The following is a 16,746-nucleotide window of genomic DNA, read 5'->3' on the forward strand; positions in this document are numbered from 1 at the left end:
AGGCATAATTTATAGATCCTTTTTTAAACAATGCAAAGAAATTTTTCACCATATGCTTGATGCCTTGAAGTGGCTACCTGAAAACAGAGGATAGACAAGAATAAGAGAATAAAAGTAGGCATTTATTTGAAGGCCCTTCAAAGGTACACCCTGGGCAGTCAAAAGGCTACACCCAAGATGGACACTGCGTCACAGGTTCTTCACATTTTTATAAGTTTGGTCCATTTGCATATCAGGGTTAATTCTCCAATTATAACTCCAGTTAATGATTTAATTACCCCAAGTTTGCCCCTCCTCTTTAAAGGTTTTTAGTTTACACATTTTGGGGCCTGGGACAATCAAAGTCCCTTGGAAAGCAGACCTAGAGAGGCTTTGTTATGTCTAACCAGCACGAGAGAACAGTAGTTAAGAGGCCACACAACACTTCAGAGTTATGCACTAGGCAGTACAGGATTTGAAAAATACGAAAGTTAAAACCTAAGGCATCATGCTCATTCAACTACATTTCCTGAACAGTTGTCAGTTCCTGGTTAAACACAATTTTTAATGTTTTTGAAACATTATTCCCTTTATCTTTGTAAAACGTTTTTAAAACGTTTTGTTAGTTAATTACAGATTTAACTATATATTATGAGCAGCAACTTTCACTTTCCAGCCTTTTGTTTCCCAGTCTGGATGTCCAGGGTTACCCGTCCCAGGTGCAAAATCCGATACGTTGTTGCATTTCACCCAGTTGGTGAGTGCCCCATCCTCTAATTTGTCAAGATTTTGATGCAGGGCCTCTGCCTTTGGGGGAGTTGACATCTCCTCCAAATTTAGTATCATAAGCAAACTTAATTAGTGTCCCCTGAAGGCCCGTGTCCAGCTTGTTTATACAGACAGTGCAAGAGATTTTTACCAAATCTAAACCTCAAAAAACACAAGCATTCAGAAAAGGCACCTCTAGAACTCTTGTTTTAAAGGCTATGTTTCTTCTGCTACCCGTTTCCACAACTGTCAGGGTAGAAAACAGTGCTGGGAAGGCAAAGCATAGCAAGATAAGGAAAGGAGGGGAGAAGATGGCCATATGCACAGCAGCAGGAGTCAGTGGAAACGCGTTTTTGAAGTCTTCTTGCAGACACGTTACCACAGCGCTGTCTTACCACGAGTGGGTGCTCAAAGCCCAAAACTCAAACCCGCTATTCCGCACCAAAGGGAACACAAAATCTTTCCTAAATGAGAAAAGACCACACACTCACAGGTGTCCGGCCGTACTCGCTCCGACTGACCGACAACTCCCAAGTCACAACAGCCACTGCCAGGGCCAGACGGCGTATTCCCAGCCTCCGGCACTTCGGGCCACGCCGGTACAAGCGCCAACACGCAGAGCTTCCGTGGGCGTTTTACCTCAGGTAAGTGACGGCCAAGGGTCGCCGGTCTTGAGCCCACCCGCCGCGGCCGCTCGCCCCGAGCCCGCCCAGAACCCGCCCGCGCCACCACGCACAGCAACAGCAGCGGCCGATCTAAACTCCGCTCCGGCCCCACATGCGCGACCTGCGTTGCCTGGGGCCGCCGCGGCGGGGGAGACCGGTGCTCCGGGCCAGCCGCGGCTGCGCCAGCCGCAGCCGACGGGCGGCACTCTGGCAGCGGCCGCACTGGGCGCTTCGGCGGGAGGCGTTCGCCGCAGGCCGCCAGCCGACCAGAGCTTCCCCCACGCTTCGCTTCCCGCTGCGTGAAGGCAGGATCCCGCTCTGTGCAGGCCCACGCGGACAGCTGTCCGTGAGGTACAGAGCAAGAGACTCAGTGAGGAGGGATTTTTGGGGAGGTCTGAGAGGGGAGAAAGACGGCTCTGTCTTCCAGCCAAACGATGGGCGTATTTAGACCTTCAGGACAGCAGAGAGATACCACCTTTGGTTACTCTGCCCCCTCTTCCCAGGTTTGGCTTTTCCCTCTATTCCTCTCCTGTGCTACAGCTGGTGTAACTGTCAGCGGGAAATTCAGCCAGTCATCAGCAGCTCCCCGGTGCCAAACAATGCAAAGCTTTGAAGGGTACTTTGCCAGGGATTGCTTTATTCTTCAACAGTGATGTCTATATAACTTAGGTCAAAGTAAGAAAGTGCTTATGTAGCTTGGGTTATCTATGTAACCTTAATATCAATATAACCTAAATCATGACTTCTAGCAATATAACCTGAAGCATAGCTTTCTATACATATATAGCCTGAATCATAGCTTTTACTTGTGTAGCCTGAATCATAACTTCTATACCTATAACCTGATGGTTATATAACCTGAATCATAATTTTTGATACCCATATAATCTGATATGAATAACTTTTTTATACAATGTAATGGCTAGTATATAGTAACTAGTTGCTTGTATGCAGAATACAGAAAAAGAGACAGAAAAAAACAAAAACAACTTACCAAGTGTATAGTTTTAGAGATAGATAAGTGTAGTACTAATGAGAAATTGGCAAGCCAAAGCCAATTAGCCACAAAACAAAGAATTTAGGCCAGTTAAGACGAGATGGACCAAAGAGCATCATAACTGCATGTGCCCCGAAGACAAAGTTGAAAAGTTCAAGTGTGAAGAAGACTTTAGAAGCCTTCATCAAAGACCCCCGAAGACCCCCGAATTGGGGAATTGCATGCGCAGTGCAAAGAATTATCTGATAACCATGAGATCATGCTATATAAATTAGTTCCAGCGCATATGTGATGACGCTGTAATGACATAGCAACATTAAGCAAAATTTACTGTATAAATATACCACAGCACTTGACAAAGGTGAGTGAGTTAAGAGGAAAAATCCCCCTCACCACCAGCGCTGCAATAAACAAGTACCTGCTCTATAGATATCGGTCTATGGGGATTTATTTCCACCCTATCTTTAGAGCATCAACAGAAAGAAATTTTATTCCTTCTCTTGGCAGGTGGGTTACCATTTTCCCTATTCCCTCCCCTTTTAGCACTGGTTTTCTCCTTAAAAGGACATGTCCTTAGTTGTTTGCAAAAAAAAATTGCAGAACATCCACACCACAACAGGTTCAGAGGAGGAAAAAGGAAAAAAAAAAAGGCAGAAAGGTGAAGCCCAAATTTATGGTTTCCTCTACAATTTCAGTTCTTTTATTAGAGATACTGTGATACTGCTTTCCCTTTTCTCTAACAGGATCTCTCCCTGCCATGGGTCACCACAGGAAGGAAAGACAAGTTCCTTCACAAGGGAGAAAATAAAACCTTATTCCTATCCTTCCTCCTTCTTGGCACCATAAAAATTTCAGAAGCCAAAAACTGTCTCACTAAAGCAGCAACAGGTTAGTGACACTCTCCTTGTATAACAGCATCTGACTTAGTTCAGAAGACTAGTTCCAGTAAACTAAAGAAATACTGTACTCCATACTAGAGACAAATTTAACTTTTAAAGCTAATATTGTGCAGGTAATAGTGAAAACGACAGTATTGTTTTTTGAGATGCTACCATTTCCCTTTAGTAGATGCAACCATTCAAGAAAAAGGTAAATTACCAAAAAACCCCCAACAAATCAAAACACCACAACATGCACACCAGAAGGCAGAATGTCAGAACAGAGTCTAAAGCTCACTATTAATGAAAAGGACAAGTCACTCTATCACTTATATGCCTTTACTGTCTAAAGTCATTGACTGAAAATTGAGTATTCAATTTTGAGTCAGCCTTTAATCAAGAGGAAAAGCTAAGGCTGACTAAATGGGAATGTGGTATTTAACTGTTTTTAAGTATACCATAAAGATAACATAGCTTTTAAAAGTTTGCTTAACCACATAGGCCTTTACAGACTTTTCTCTATAAACACAAGAATAATAGTGTTACAGTTTGACTTTTTTTTTTCATTTTATTAGCACAAAATCCTGTAGTAGGTGAAAAGAAAGAGAATATATGCATGTACTTAAAACATGGAAAACTCACTGCACAAGTGGAGATTCTTTCTTCCTGTTATTTTGCCAATTACTTCTCCTCTTACCTTTAGAATCTGAACTGTGATAGTGGTTGCAAACTACAAAACAATCTTATGAGCCTGCAGCACTTCCTTAAAAAAAAGCTCTGCAGTTTCATTAGCAAAAAGGGGCTCAGCCTAGATTTAAGAGAACAGACCTAGAGCACTTGAATTCCAGTTTCCTGCTGTAAAAAAACCATCTACGCAGTATGTGCATACACCCCAGTGTTACTGCAAGTATATTCATTTTTACATAGTTCAATGGAATTTCATTCTATAAGCACAGAAGCAATCCCATGGTTATTTCTGACCACATAAATACACCAGCTGTGGGGATCACTTCAATTAGTTCTTGCAGGAACTTTTATAGTGGGACTTGTGTAGTTGGTCCAATGGCTTTGCAACACCTACACACACATAGGGACAGGTAAAAGGAGGCAAGGTCTTTATGGGCCACGGGCTGGGCTTACTGCACAGCAAGGCTGGTGTACAGTATGACATCTGCAGTACTAATATCAGTAAATTAAAGACTTCAGATATACTGCCCGTAGTATGAAGGTCAGCAGAATTCACAAAATCAGAAAAATCACTAGTCAGATTGCACAGCAATAAACAAGAAGGTGTTTGTCATAGTACAGAATCAGTGTACTTTCAAAGTCCAGTACTATTAGTAAATTATGGCACAGTGAACTTAATTGTCATGCACAGATAACACCCTCAGACATTTTGCTAGGAATTGTCTTGATTATCAGTCAGAGAGTGGAGAAAAATCCACCATCAAAAGTCAGTAACTTTGTCATTTCTTTGCTTGGGAATAGCTGAAAGTGGTTGCTTTATTCCAACAGATGGCAGACATTTCAGTTTAGTTAGCCATGCAGCTGTTTCATGAATAGGATTAATCACACAGATTTATGACATCCATTTTTTTGCAAAAGAGAACAGGTAGTTTATTTCTGATTTTAATCCTTCCCTTCCATCAAAGGCGACATACCAAGAAGTGTGGTCTGAAAGCAAAGTATCACAATCTCTTAAAATGGCGCTCCAGGTCAGTTCTCTAAACAAACACATGATCACTAGAACAGAGCTCTATCTTGCATCCACTTAACAAGCACAGAATTCATGAGAAGTATGAGCACACCAGCAAGAACTACTTAATGGAATGATTTGTGAGACTGGCCTCAGCAAGCAAAAAGCCTGAGTTTCACAAGCCTTAATAACACCAATTTTTTTTTTTTGCGTGACAGGAGGTAAACTTAAGCAAAAGAGGATATTCTACAGATTAATTTTTTAAAAAAATTTAAAAGTTAAGCAAGTGACTATTCAGTGTTTCACACAAAACTCAACTCAATTGTTTGTAAGTTTTGACCAAGCAATCAGTCAGACAAAGACTGTTAAAAGAGGACTCCAAACTGAAAACCTACTGCATTTGCAATATAGCTGATTTCAAACTGGTATTTCTAACTCCACTGGCCTCAAAGTATTTTCACAGTGCCCAACATGAGTTACTATCTGCTGTTCCACAGTTAGGACCACTCTTCTCCTCTGAAACATACTTCAGGCTTTCAGACTACTCTTCTCTTGTTCCACAAAACTTTGGAGTGAAGAGCTGACAAGTATATCCAAGGTCTTTAGCTTTCCTCTAGACTGCATTCCTAGGTGTGCCATTGTGAGTCACTGCTTTCATATTTGAAGTGCTCGATTGATGGTTGCAGATCCTGTGGGAGGCAACACCTACTTCAAAAACTTCATGAATGGCTTTGCGGAAGCAATGAAAATTGTAGTCTATCAAACCTGTCAAGGAGAGGAAAAACTCTGTTCAGACTGGCATATTTGTGTAAACAGAGCTTCAAAATCAATATAAAATTTAACCAGTTTTGCTACTTATTTAGTATGAGCTTGGACTCAGAAGATTTAACCGAGTTTTACTGATGCTAGTATTTATTTGGACTGTCTCATTTTTTTTGAAAACAAGGTACTCATTTGGAATGCAAGGTGTATATCTATGATCAAACAGTAGGTAAGGGGACCATTACTCCATACTACTGATTCCACTAGAACAGTTGGTAGTGACAGAGCTCACATTAGCTACACAAGTCATTTTGGCAGGAGGACAGTGATTAAAGTGATGATCCACAAATTTAAAAATAAGACCTCATTATGTCTATCTCCAAGAAATAAAAAAATTCCTCCCATAAGAAATTACACAAATTGAGTCACTGAAAATCAAACCGACTTGTAAAGTCATATTAATATTTTACAGCTCATAAAAATATTAGATAAAAGCTGTTCAATGGCAGGGAGGTCCTTACCTTTGCGCTCAAAACTCTCTTCTCTAAGAATGCAAACTAATGCCAAAAACTTTGTTACTTCCTTTAAGTACAGGACTGTTGTGTTATTGAGCTTGATAATTGCCATTGACTCTTTATCATAAGCACTTCCAGTGCCATCTTCTTTTAACCTAAAAAAGAACAAGTTAACCCAGGGCATAATCTAAATAGGCATACATACGTGACTTCCGAGACAAATAGCTGTTAAATGCAGTTAGAAGAGTATTACTCATATTGAACATTAAGCAAATGGAGAACCTGCAATGGAGGTCTTAATACTATCAGTGAGTAAGACCATTATCAGACCTTAAGTTTCTCAGGAAAGCTAGATCTAAGCAGAGCAGAGGCCTTCATCAGATAACTGCTCATCTACGATAGACAGTAAGAGCAAGCTACCAGTGTGCATTCTTTTGATGTCAATGGAGTGACATCTCAGTGAAATTATTTTTGGTAAATGAATACAAAGGCTTCCTTAGTGAGGCTGGGGCAGAGGATGCAACACGGAACAGGACACTTTTTGGTCTTAAGCTAAACCAGCCTGCATTTACAAGAAAAGATGAGCATGCTGTTCTCTATCTTCAAGTGATTAGTGTTAAATTACTATAGAAACAAACAATGTATTACAAGTTAATTCTAAGCACTCCTGAAAAAAACCCCAAACCAAACAGTTATACAGCTGTGGATCAACCCATTAGGAGACAGACCATTAAATGCTGTGGTATTTTCTTGGTAGCAATGCATTTTCCAGGCTACAACCACAGTTCTAAGATAAGTTACCACTTCTCCAGAACCACTTCAAAGATCCAGTGTGAAGTATAATTCTGCTGTAGATTGTGAGATATAAACACTGTATGCATCCCTCATAGAAAGTCAGCAGAAGACGAGTTGACCTCGCGAACATTATTCTGTTCAGACTGCAGCAAGTCTCAAAACAATGTCACCGCAAGTTACACTTACGAGCTATGGCATACTATTGACCCCAGTCATTTGCAGGTATTTATATACTTGCATCCACCATGCCAAACAAGACACAGCAGTATTCATATTTTATATGAAACACGACTTCTACAAATGTTAGATAGCTGTCTAGGGCCATGAGTGGAGGGAAACAAACCAAGTATAAATGCTGCCAAATCATTTGGATTTGTTTTAGTTACTTACAAAACCAATGTGCTCTAAAGACCAATTGATAGCATTTTGCTGCATAACAAAGCCAGCACCACTTACACAGTTTGCAACCTATTCTACAACTTCTGAAGACTTTTTTTTCCTAAGATTATTCATCACTTACCCATATATACAGGAAACATCTATCACTACATCAATCATGTCACAGCACAACTCGTATGACTGCATGTCCACAGGGGAACTGTCTGTTGCAATGTAGATTTTGCTGACTACATCGAAGAGAAAAGCTTTTTCAATGCCTGAGTTCTTCAGAAAGAGAAAGAATTTGGATGAATTGTTAAAATAACTGAATTTTTAAATCTCAGGTAGAATTCATACATTTTCACATTCTTAGTAGCAGAAAATGGTTTAAATATAAGCAATTTAGAGGCTTAAGACATTCAAGATTTAGAGCATATACTTTATAAATACAATACCCTTGTTGCCATCGTACATATCAACATCACATAGCTGACAAAAATAAAACTGGGGACTCTGTTACAGTTCTTTTTAGTTTATTATTTAACTGATCATTGTTAAGGTTACATTTTACTATGCTTCCAGAATCCATATTCAGCAATTTACCTTTTCTGTGCTTCTGTTAACTCCAGCAGAGTCATAACTCACATCCACCTAAGGGACTGGGCTCAGAGACAAGATATTTCATAGTGGTATGCTGACACTTAAATTTTATGCTGGTAGTGTCTTGGCAATTCAATTTCTGTGTGAAGCATTTGCCATGCAGTTTAACCTGCAGAGCAACTAAGTCAGCTTCTGAACTTAAAAATCCATGAAAAGTACCACATTATGAAGTTATGAGTATGGAAAAGCACAATACCATTTGAACTGAGCACTTTGGCAAAGTGCATGTGCTCATACAAAGTTCAGAAGCCTTCTTCTGAAGTTCAAACTACCACATATACACTACTGGCAAAGTTTCTATTCTATTTATGCACCAGACGCATTCCTTACCTCTTCTTCCTACCTAGTCTGAATACCCAGGACAGTGTCCTGAGGACATACAGACAGTCATTCTGGCATCAGGATTACACTCCACATCCTCATGGTACTGAGAGCAAGGTCAATATGCCCTTTATCTACCGGGCCAGGTTATTTTAGTCCTCTACCAAACACAGCAAACAAGCATTATATGGTAGCGTGGGGCGACATGTCTAAGTGTACAGCTCCTCTTGGATATAAATGGTTTTTTCTTTGTTGTCCACATGCCGGCAACAGCCTCATAGACAACTTATATGAGACTGTCTTGTCTCTAGGGTGATATTTTATTTGATTAAAAGTATAGAGCAGCAACTTTCTATGACACTAATTCCATAAGAAATGCAAACACTAAAAGAATAAGGGCAAAAGTCTCACAGATCATATGAAATTAGACAGCTAAGTTCAAGGCCAAGTTCATATTATCAAAAAAGTCTCTTGCCAGTACAGCTACATTAGACTACTAAGTGCCTTGCAAAGTAATCAGTAGACCCTGCTGGCAGGAAACTTCTGTATCAGCTGTTATAACCAGGCAAACTACACTTTGTCAATATTTAGAGAAACCCCACAAAGCACACACCAGTACAATTTAGCTGTGGTAAAGAGCTTTTAATACAGAAAACCAAGTCAGCATAGTACACCTACATGAGTGCCACCAAAATCTCTCAAAGGGCAGATCTAGCCAGCAATCTTTAGCAGAAGGAGTTGATTTACCATTCTGCATATTTCACTCAAAGTTCTGTTAGATGAACACTTACTGATATGAAGATATTAAGTAGATTTTCCAGGGTTGGCAGTTGCGGAATGAGCTTCTGTACCACTTTACTGAAGGCTTCAAATATTGAATGGTCATAGATACTGGTCAAATAAAAGCTGAGATGAGGAGAGAGGGCAAAGAGAGAATAAAAAAAAGAAAAAGAAGATTCAAGAGTATTTCAGAATTGCAGTAGAAATGTAAAGTTATGTTTTCTAACATTCACGCCTGCTATTTTGCCTGGGATGCCTTTATCACAAATATGTCTGGACACTGCACAAAGAATCTAAGTTCTGAGCAGCTGGAGTACACATTAAGCAGATTTTCCCCATCCTCGAGAGATGGGAGACCAAAGATAAAAATTTGAACATTGTTAGAACACACTTAGCCCACAGAATGCTTATCACAAAGGTGTAAAAATACTTGATTAGATTTCTTCAAGTCCCGTTCCTGGCCTTCCACTTTGTTCACACTAACATCAAGAGATACTGGCTCCACAAGAATCAAAAGAACAATAAAACTAGAGAAAAGATAGCTTGTTTTAAAGGTGTCTGTAGAAGATACCTTAAAGTGAGCCAAATCTCAAGTAACAGACTGAGCTTTTAGAACCAATCACACTAAAAAGTCAGTGCAAGTCAGGACTAGAAGGCAGAGAGCTTCCCCTTTCTTTTCCCTGCCCCTCCAGCCTACATGTACAAATTTGGCCTGTTACGCCGAATAAGAAAGACTTTGAATTATCACCAAGTATGAATAAATCTGTTGATTGGAATCTGATAAAGTAGCCTGCCTTTTTTTAGTCAGCCTAACAGCTGAGGTTTGTCCATAAATTCAGAGGTGTTATTTTATTAACACAAGTTGGCTCAATATTAAGAAACTACCCAGACCTTGCTCCAGTTCCAGTATTACATCTAAAAGCCTTTAATCTGTATGCATATCAGCAACAGTAGAATCACATATGCCAGAGTCTTTAACTCACCTAAGGTGAAGTTTTTCAAGCCCAGCATCCGTAAGATCATCATTAGCCCTCTGATGAATATCCCTCTGAGTTTCTATTTTATGGTCATCTGATAAACCATCAACTTTATGAATAAAAACTTCAAAGTTCATTTCTGGGTTGACCTTGTAGGCTTTTGAAACTGTAATGTGGAGTCTTGTTAAAGCTTCCATGTAGTCATCCTGTAAATCAGTTTTGGCAGGAATGAATGACAAAGTTTCTGTCTGATAACTATTCCATTCTACACAAAGACAAAATATTTCAGTGCAAGAACTTCACTTCTGCAACTACACAGAAGTAATATAGGAGAAGAGAATACCTTGACACATCATAAATCCTAGCAGCTTAGATTCTTTATGTCAGTTAAGGTTCATTAGCTCAAGGCTCAGCTACACAAAACTAGACTTCAGAGCAAAAGTGGGTTACACTTCAGCACAAGGCAGCAGTGATCTCCAAGATGGTCCAAATAACCAGGTAAGCGCCCATGGAGCAATTCCTAGGTTTATTAGAAGCTACCAGATACCCAGTAGTACCAATACTAGAAACTGAGGTCAGAAGTGGGCTGTTATTATTTGAACTCCACAGCAGAAAAAAGGGATAATTCAGACCACCTAACCGAGCAGGTTCTCGCTATTATTGCAGAACGTGTAAGTTCAGAGTATGAGTCCTTTTCCTCTCTCCACCAGTAGCATATGTTCCAATCACTTTACCAAAATAAAACCACACACCAAAAGTAAGATTGCCAATACATCTCTTCATACACAGCAAAAGTCTTACAAACCTATCTAAAAATATAAATGACAGGCCTCTCGATCATTCCTTTCACAAAAAAAGCAAAAGTAAAGCTTCCTCGTGATTTATATTTACCTGGGCATCAATAACATATATTAGAGCACCTGTTCCTCTGAAGATCATCTCATAATCAAATGTTGGATCAAAAAAGTCCATCTGTCCAGGAAAATCCCATATCTGGAAGTTCACAAATGAACTGTTGGAAATATCATCCTTGTAGATTTTGTTGGTACTTTCCAAGAACAGAGTCTCATTGGGAGACATTTTGTGAAACACCACCTGTTAAAAGAACACAAATAATAGTCTAGATTTTACCTTATTAGAAGAAATTAGTGAAAGATTTGTGATTGGAATTCTACAAATAGATTTATCCATTCTGAAATAGCTTCCTGCATTAGGTAAGAAAATTACCTACCCCCTAAAAGAACCAAGCAACTGAATACAGTTAAACATTTTCACAAGTCCAAATAACACTACTGGCTGAAGACACAGACGTCCAAGTTACTCTTTCTTTCCCTGCAAGGCTAGCACAGTGTTTTCAATTCTGTTATATTCAGATCTGGTATAAAGCCAGTTAATGAAATAATTTCAAGCTTTTAAGAACCTTTCCTTTCCAGTCTTAGAAATTCCTAAAGGAAACTTCGCTTTTAGTCCGGTGTCAGGTGTTGTAACACAATATAATCAGATGGTTCCTAAACTACAATAGAAGTGTACAAAAATAACATCTCTGTTTCAGAGATCCGAATAGCTAGGTAGTTTGCCATCTATTAACAATTCCTTTTGAGTAGAGAGTCACAGAATGGGTAAGGCTGGAAGGGACCGTAGTGGGGTCATCTGATCCAACCTCCCTGCTCAAGCAGGGTCATCCCAGAACACGCGACACAGGATTGCATGCAGACGGCTCTTGAGTAGCTCCAGTGAGGGAGACTCCACACCCTCTCGGGATAGCCTGTTCCAGGGCTCAGTCACCCACACAGTAAATTAAATAAATACTTCCTCATATGCAGGTGAAACTTCCTGTGAAAGTTCACTAAAGAAAGGATAAAAGATTTCACGCTAGATGGTAAACAGTTTAGCTGCAGGATGACAGCCATACTCACTGCTAGAACTCAAAAAGCCCCACTGGGATTTTAGCCTTTCCTTGTACAGAACTAGCGTGTAACTCCACAGCAAAGCAGCCTTTAGCAAAAGCAGTCAGTGTCAACAGTGAACATTGTGCTAATGTAACTCAACTGGACAATATAAAAGTTACTCCAAACAATGTACTCCAAATAATGCAGTCAAACACTAGGACTGCAAAAATAAAGAAGTTTCATATACAGCACTTGGTAAACCTAAAAACTTCATAATAGGGACTGCAACCTTGATAATTTTGGTTTCTTCAGATGTTTCATACAGTTACAGAAATCATCCATTAGAGACCTGGTGCAGCAAACTGTCAAAAAACTTCCAAGACAAACAGCTCCATACCCAGTACAGTTAATGGATTGTTTAGCGAGGTTCAAACTAATACTTCAGCCTACATTTTTAAGGCCAAGGGAAAGAATTTATTTCCTTGGGGCAAACATCTTAGGAGGCCACGGTCTAAATAAGGTTTTAAACAGCAGGACATTTGTATGGAGAAGTAAGAACAGAATATACATAGCAGCTGTACTGCATTCTTCTGGGTTTGCAGCATAGTTTAAAGCATTCTGAAATCAACATTTCTTTTGGAACTGAGCATCTCCCACAAGAGCAAGCCAGAATTAGTAAATTCAGTTTAAAGCTGATACTCTCTGGGAAGCAACACTGTCACCTCCTTTTTCCTTTTTTCCCAAAGTAGCACATTTCATCAGATTGATGTTCTCCACCAGAACTCTCTCCAGTTTCCTATTATATCAGTACAGTACAATAAGTCCAGTTATGCAAGTCTGCACAAAAATTTATTTATGAACTGAAGCAATCACTGCATTCCCAAAATCTACCTGCTGCTACTGAAGATTCACAGGTTACAGCAGTACATAAAACCCAACTGTCCTAAGGAAAAAAAGAGTCCCTCCCTAGGGTCGTAGTTTTTTTCTTTTGCAAGAGGTCTCCTGTAAATACTGCTCTCAACAGAAGCATGCAATGATTTATTAATTCATGTTTTTCACAGAAATTTCTAGATAATCACGAAGCCAATACTTTCCCCAGTACAGTGTTTATCTTGCACATACCCCTATTTTCTGGCAAGGGGATCAACAGCTACTGCCCAGATAGAAGGGCTGGGTCTAGTTATGGCCATTTTTGAACTAGAGAGATTTAAGAGCAGGGATGCTGTTAATAAGAAATTTCTTGATATTAGAATTTGCTCAGGCAGCATCACAATGAGCCCCTAGGTATCAGAATCACAACTTCTAATTCCTAAGCAAGATTAGTAACTGACTGGCAAAAGATAAATTCTATGTCCTCTTATTGCATATTCAACATGACACTATCTCTTTCTTATACGACTACTGGAATAGGCCCTCAAAAGAACTGAAGACTACCAAACCTGGCCATAAAAATGTCCAAAAGCTACATCTGTACAGAGACTTGTAACATCTTAAAATCTATCTGCAATTTGGAGTTCCTGTCTTCCTCTAGCTTTTAGGATGCACTGTTTTCAAGAGTGGATACTACAGTAAGATCTCTAAGAGTCTTCAACAAATACCATTCACATGACTAAAAGGACTTCGAAAAAGGCTTTCAGTGAACGCACTACATTTGCACATACAGTGGGAGCATTTGACCTAAATAATGGGGAATAACTGATAAGCCTACAAAGCAACAACAGTCCAGTCTGCCACTGTATTTCCACATAGCACAATGGAAAAGATTTCTCACTAACAAGAGTCTGAAATCAGCATAGAACTCATTGCTTTACTGCAGTCTATGGATTACCAAGCAGTCTGCATAAGATTGCTAAAAGAAGCAGATTCATACCTGCTATACTGCAAAGTCCAAAAAGGCTTCTCTGCACAAAACCTTTATAGAAATCTCTGTAGGTTTTCACACTTGCATCTGAAGCAAATTTGAGGCCCTTAAGTCTAGAGCTGAGACTCACGCATTTCACTAGTAACATCTTCCCATAAAAGTATCACCTAAAAAGTTCACAAGAGGGACCGCAAACATAAAATTCTCGCTGAGGAACAAGGATTGTTCTGAGTGCTACAATTCTACTGAGCTATGTGGCAAATGAAAATAGTCAGTTTTGTCTTATTTTTATTAAGAAACACTAGTGACTTCACAAAGCTACCAACAAACCTAAGGCACTGAAACTGTTGTATTTCCTCCTTGACAAGTGACTCTCGTTTACTCTGTCTAGCAGACTAATGAAAACCAGAGGCTGTCTTTCTGCTCACACAAAAGCAGAAGTCTCTTTCAAAGCATCCAAGGGCAGAACAACAGCTCAAGTCTTCTTCGAAGTGGAAGCACAGCTAAACACCACACACCTGTACCACGTAAGAAAATACCTCATGATAAATTTCACCCCAGTATCTTCACTTTTTACTTCTGAAGCCTTGAAAGTGAAGAAATACAAAGGCTATATAACCTACGCTACACAACCTTCCTCTCTAGGGCAGATGATCAGAGTCCATTCTGGAAAGTAAACGTCTTTAAGCAGGAGGCTCCCGTCGCTCCAACTTCGCCACATGGGCCCACAATAAAAAGGAGAAATTGCCCGAACAGCAGCACAGCAGGGAGTACCAGCTCGGCGCTAGAGAGGCAGCGCGGCAGGCAGAGGCGGGGAGCCGCCGGCTGCCCCTCACCTTCTGGATGGAAGACTTCCCGCTGCGCCGCAGCCCCATGAGCAGAATCCGCGGCTTGGAGTCTGCCCCGCCCGCGCCGCCGCCAGGCCCGCCCGCGCCGCCCCCGGGCCCACCGGGCCCTGGGCCTCCCTCCAGCTCCGCCTCCTCCTCCTCCTCCCCGTAGCCGAAGTCCTTGGGGAACGAATCCGCAGCCCCGAAGCTCCCCCCCACCAACGCCGGTTCCTCAGCTGTGCCTGGCCCGCCCGCCCCGCCGAACTGCAGCGCCATGTCCGCCCAAGCCCGCCACCCGACAGCCGCCAGCGCCCGTTCCGGGGCCTCCTTCTGCTCGCCCAACCCAACCCGACACGGCCCAGCCTGTCCCGGATTGGCCGCTGTCAAGCTCCGTGCCGCCGATTGGCTCAGGAAAGCAGCGAGGCAGGATGGCTCCGGTCAGACGACCAGAGTCACCTGACGGCGCTACCGCACGTGAGCGGGAGAGGCGGGGCGCGCACGGCCCTGGTGGAGCGGCGGCAGCGGGCACCCAGAGGCGCTGCGCGCTCGGTGCAGCCAGCACGCGGCACGCCAGCGCCCTGGCCCTGCTCTGGAGAGAGGCCGCAGGTCCCGCCCCTCCTGCTTCGCTCACAGTGCAAACCCAGCCGTCAGCCGGGACAGGGGAGCTTTCGCAAAGCAAGATTCTTCATTAAATAGTCATTAATTTTCTTCTAGCAGCCCTGGTACAAAACAAACTGAAGTTTTAACACATTTTTTTATTTCATCACAATCCTAATTTAAGGTTCACAAGATCCAAGTGCTTTCAGAGGGAAGCAAATACAGTTTTGAAAACTAAGTTTGCATTACTTCCCTGGCAGCTCAAGTCAGGAGTCCATGGCCTGTGATGGGCTCGACTAACACCTGTACCTGCCTTGCTGCTTTCTTTAGCAAGACATGTCAGTCACATTACCCAGAAACAGGTTCAGCTGTATAATACCTTTCCCACAGCATTAACCTCTCCCTACTTCCACATGGTGTAACTTAATGCTAGGGCTATTGTTTATCTTACATTCAAGTGAGCTTTCTTCTGTCCTTTGTTCCAGAGGTTGGGAAATTTTTTTTTTCATTTGGCTTTGGTTTGTTGGTTCAGGGTGGTTTTTTCCTAATGAATGCTTTACAGACTAAGAACGGTATCTTCCCTTCATTTGCCTCTCTTCTGGTGTGTTTAGGTCAATAGATACAATAGTAAGGTAAGCAATTATTACACTCACCGGTCCTTGATTACAATGACTAACCAAAGTTCTGATCCATCCTACCACATTTTCAAGATAGTTTAGCTTCCTTATTTTTAAGATGGGTTTTGCAGACTAACAGCCAACAAATCTAATACATAAGACAACTGCATTTCATTTCCCCCTTCCTTTATTTTTCCTGTCATCAGCTGTCCTTTAAAGTACCTAGTTTTAATAAAGGTCTACTTTGCATTTCAGAAGAGTCATGAAACCAACTCAGGGAAAGGGGAGAGAGAACATAGGCAAAATTAATGATCACAAGTCACATGCCACCCCGCTTGGATTTTATTTTCCCTGTTAGATGAATCAGAAAGCAGAACTCTTCACACTATAGTCTTACATGTGCCACTCTTATTACACAGGATTTTCATTACAAGTAAGAATTTTGTATTATGTTCAGAACTGCACGGGCAATACCTGGATCAATTCCCAAAGCTCAGTCTCTGAAATAGGAGCAGAGGCATGAACTGCATGGGAGGAGTTACACCTTGTGCAAATTAAGGTGTAAGTTCAGTAGGTACTTCATTTCAACATTGTGCTAAATCCATCACTTAACTATACTTGCTCATTTTATACCCCTCTGAGTAGAGAATTACCCTAATCAGCTTCAGCAGAAGTCTCACCTCAGTGCTGAGTACAAACAGAGAAAGTAATTTGAAGGTCCTGTTTTAATTTACAGTTGGTCCATCAGTGTCATGTCATCCCTTTCAGTTAAAAGAAAACAAAA

At 41.1% G+C, this 16,746-nt stretch overlaps 1 protein-coding gene across 1 annotated transcript; it reads right to left on the bottom strand.

The window, feature by feature from the left end:
* Positions 1-3,612: 3,612 nt before the first annotated feature.
* On the bottom strand, positions 3,613-15,056 carry RRAGC (Ras related GTP binding C). The gene is made up of 7 exons (XM_042013265.1): positions 14,758-15,056; positions 11,063-11,266; positions 10,178-10,377; positions 9,206-9,320; positions 7,576-7,718; positions 6,267-6,415; positions 3,613-5,748 (listed from the first exon to the last, which is right to left on the bottom strand). Exons 1-7 carry the CDS (start codon positions 15,022-15,024, stop codon positions 5,597-5,599), a joined length of 1,230 nt encoding a protein of 409 aa, XP_041869199.1. The 5' UTR covers positions 15,025-15,056; the 3' UTR covers positions 3,613-5,596.
* Positions 15,057-16,746: the final 1,690 nt, after the last annotated feature.

Source organism: Corvus kubaryi, unplaced genomic scaffold (genome assembly GCF_017639235.1).
Source record: "Corvus kubaryi isolate FWS band 111438036 unplaced genomic scaffold, C.kubaryi_AGA036_p1.0 split1-37304, whole genome shotgun sequence".
NCBI lineage: Eukaryota > Metazoa > Chordata > Aves > Passeriformes > Corvidae > Corvus > Corvus kubaryi.

Coding starts and splice junctions, on each gene's coding strand:
- RRAGC (XM_042013265.1), bottom strand. CDS start 15,024: ATGGCGCTGCAGTTCGGCGGGGCGGGCGGGCCAGGCACAGCTGAGGAA. Junction 11,267..14,757: donor GGAAGTCTTCCATCCAGAAG/GTGAGGGGCAGC, acceptor TTCTTTTAACAG/GTGGTGTTTCACAAAATGTC. Junction 5,749..6,266: donor AGAGAGTTTTGAGCGCAAAG/GTAAGGACCTCC, acceptor TCTCCTTGACAG/GTTTGATAGACTACAATTTT.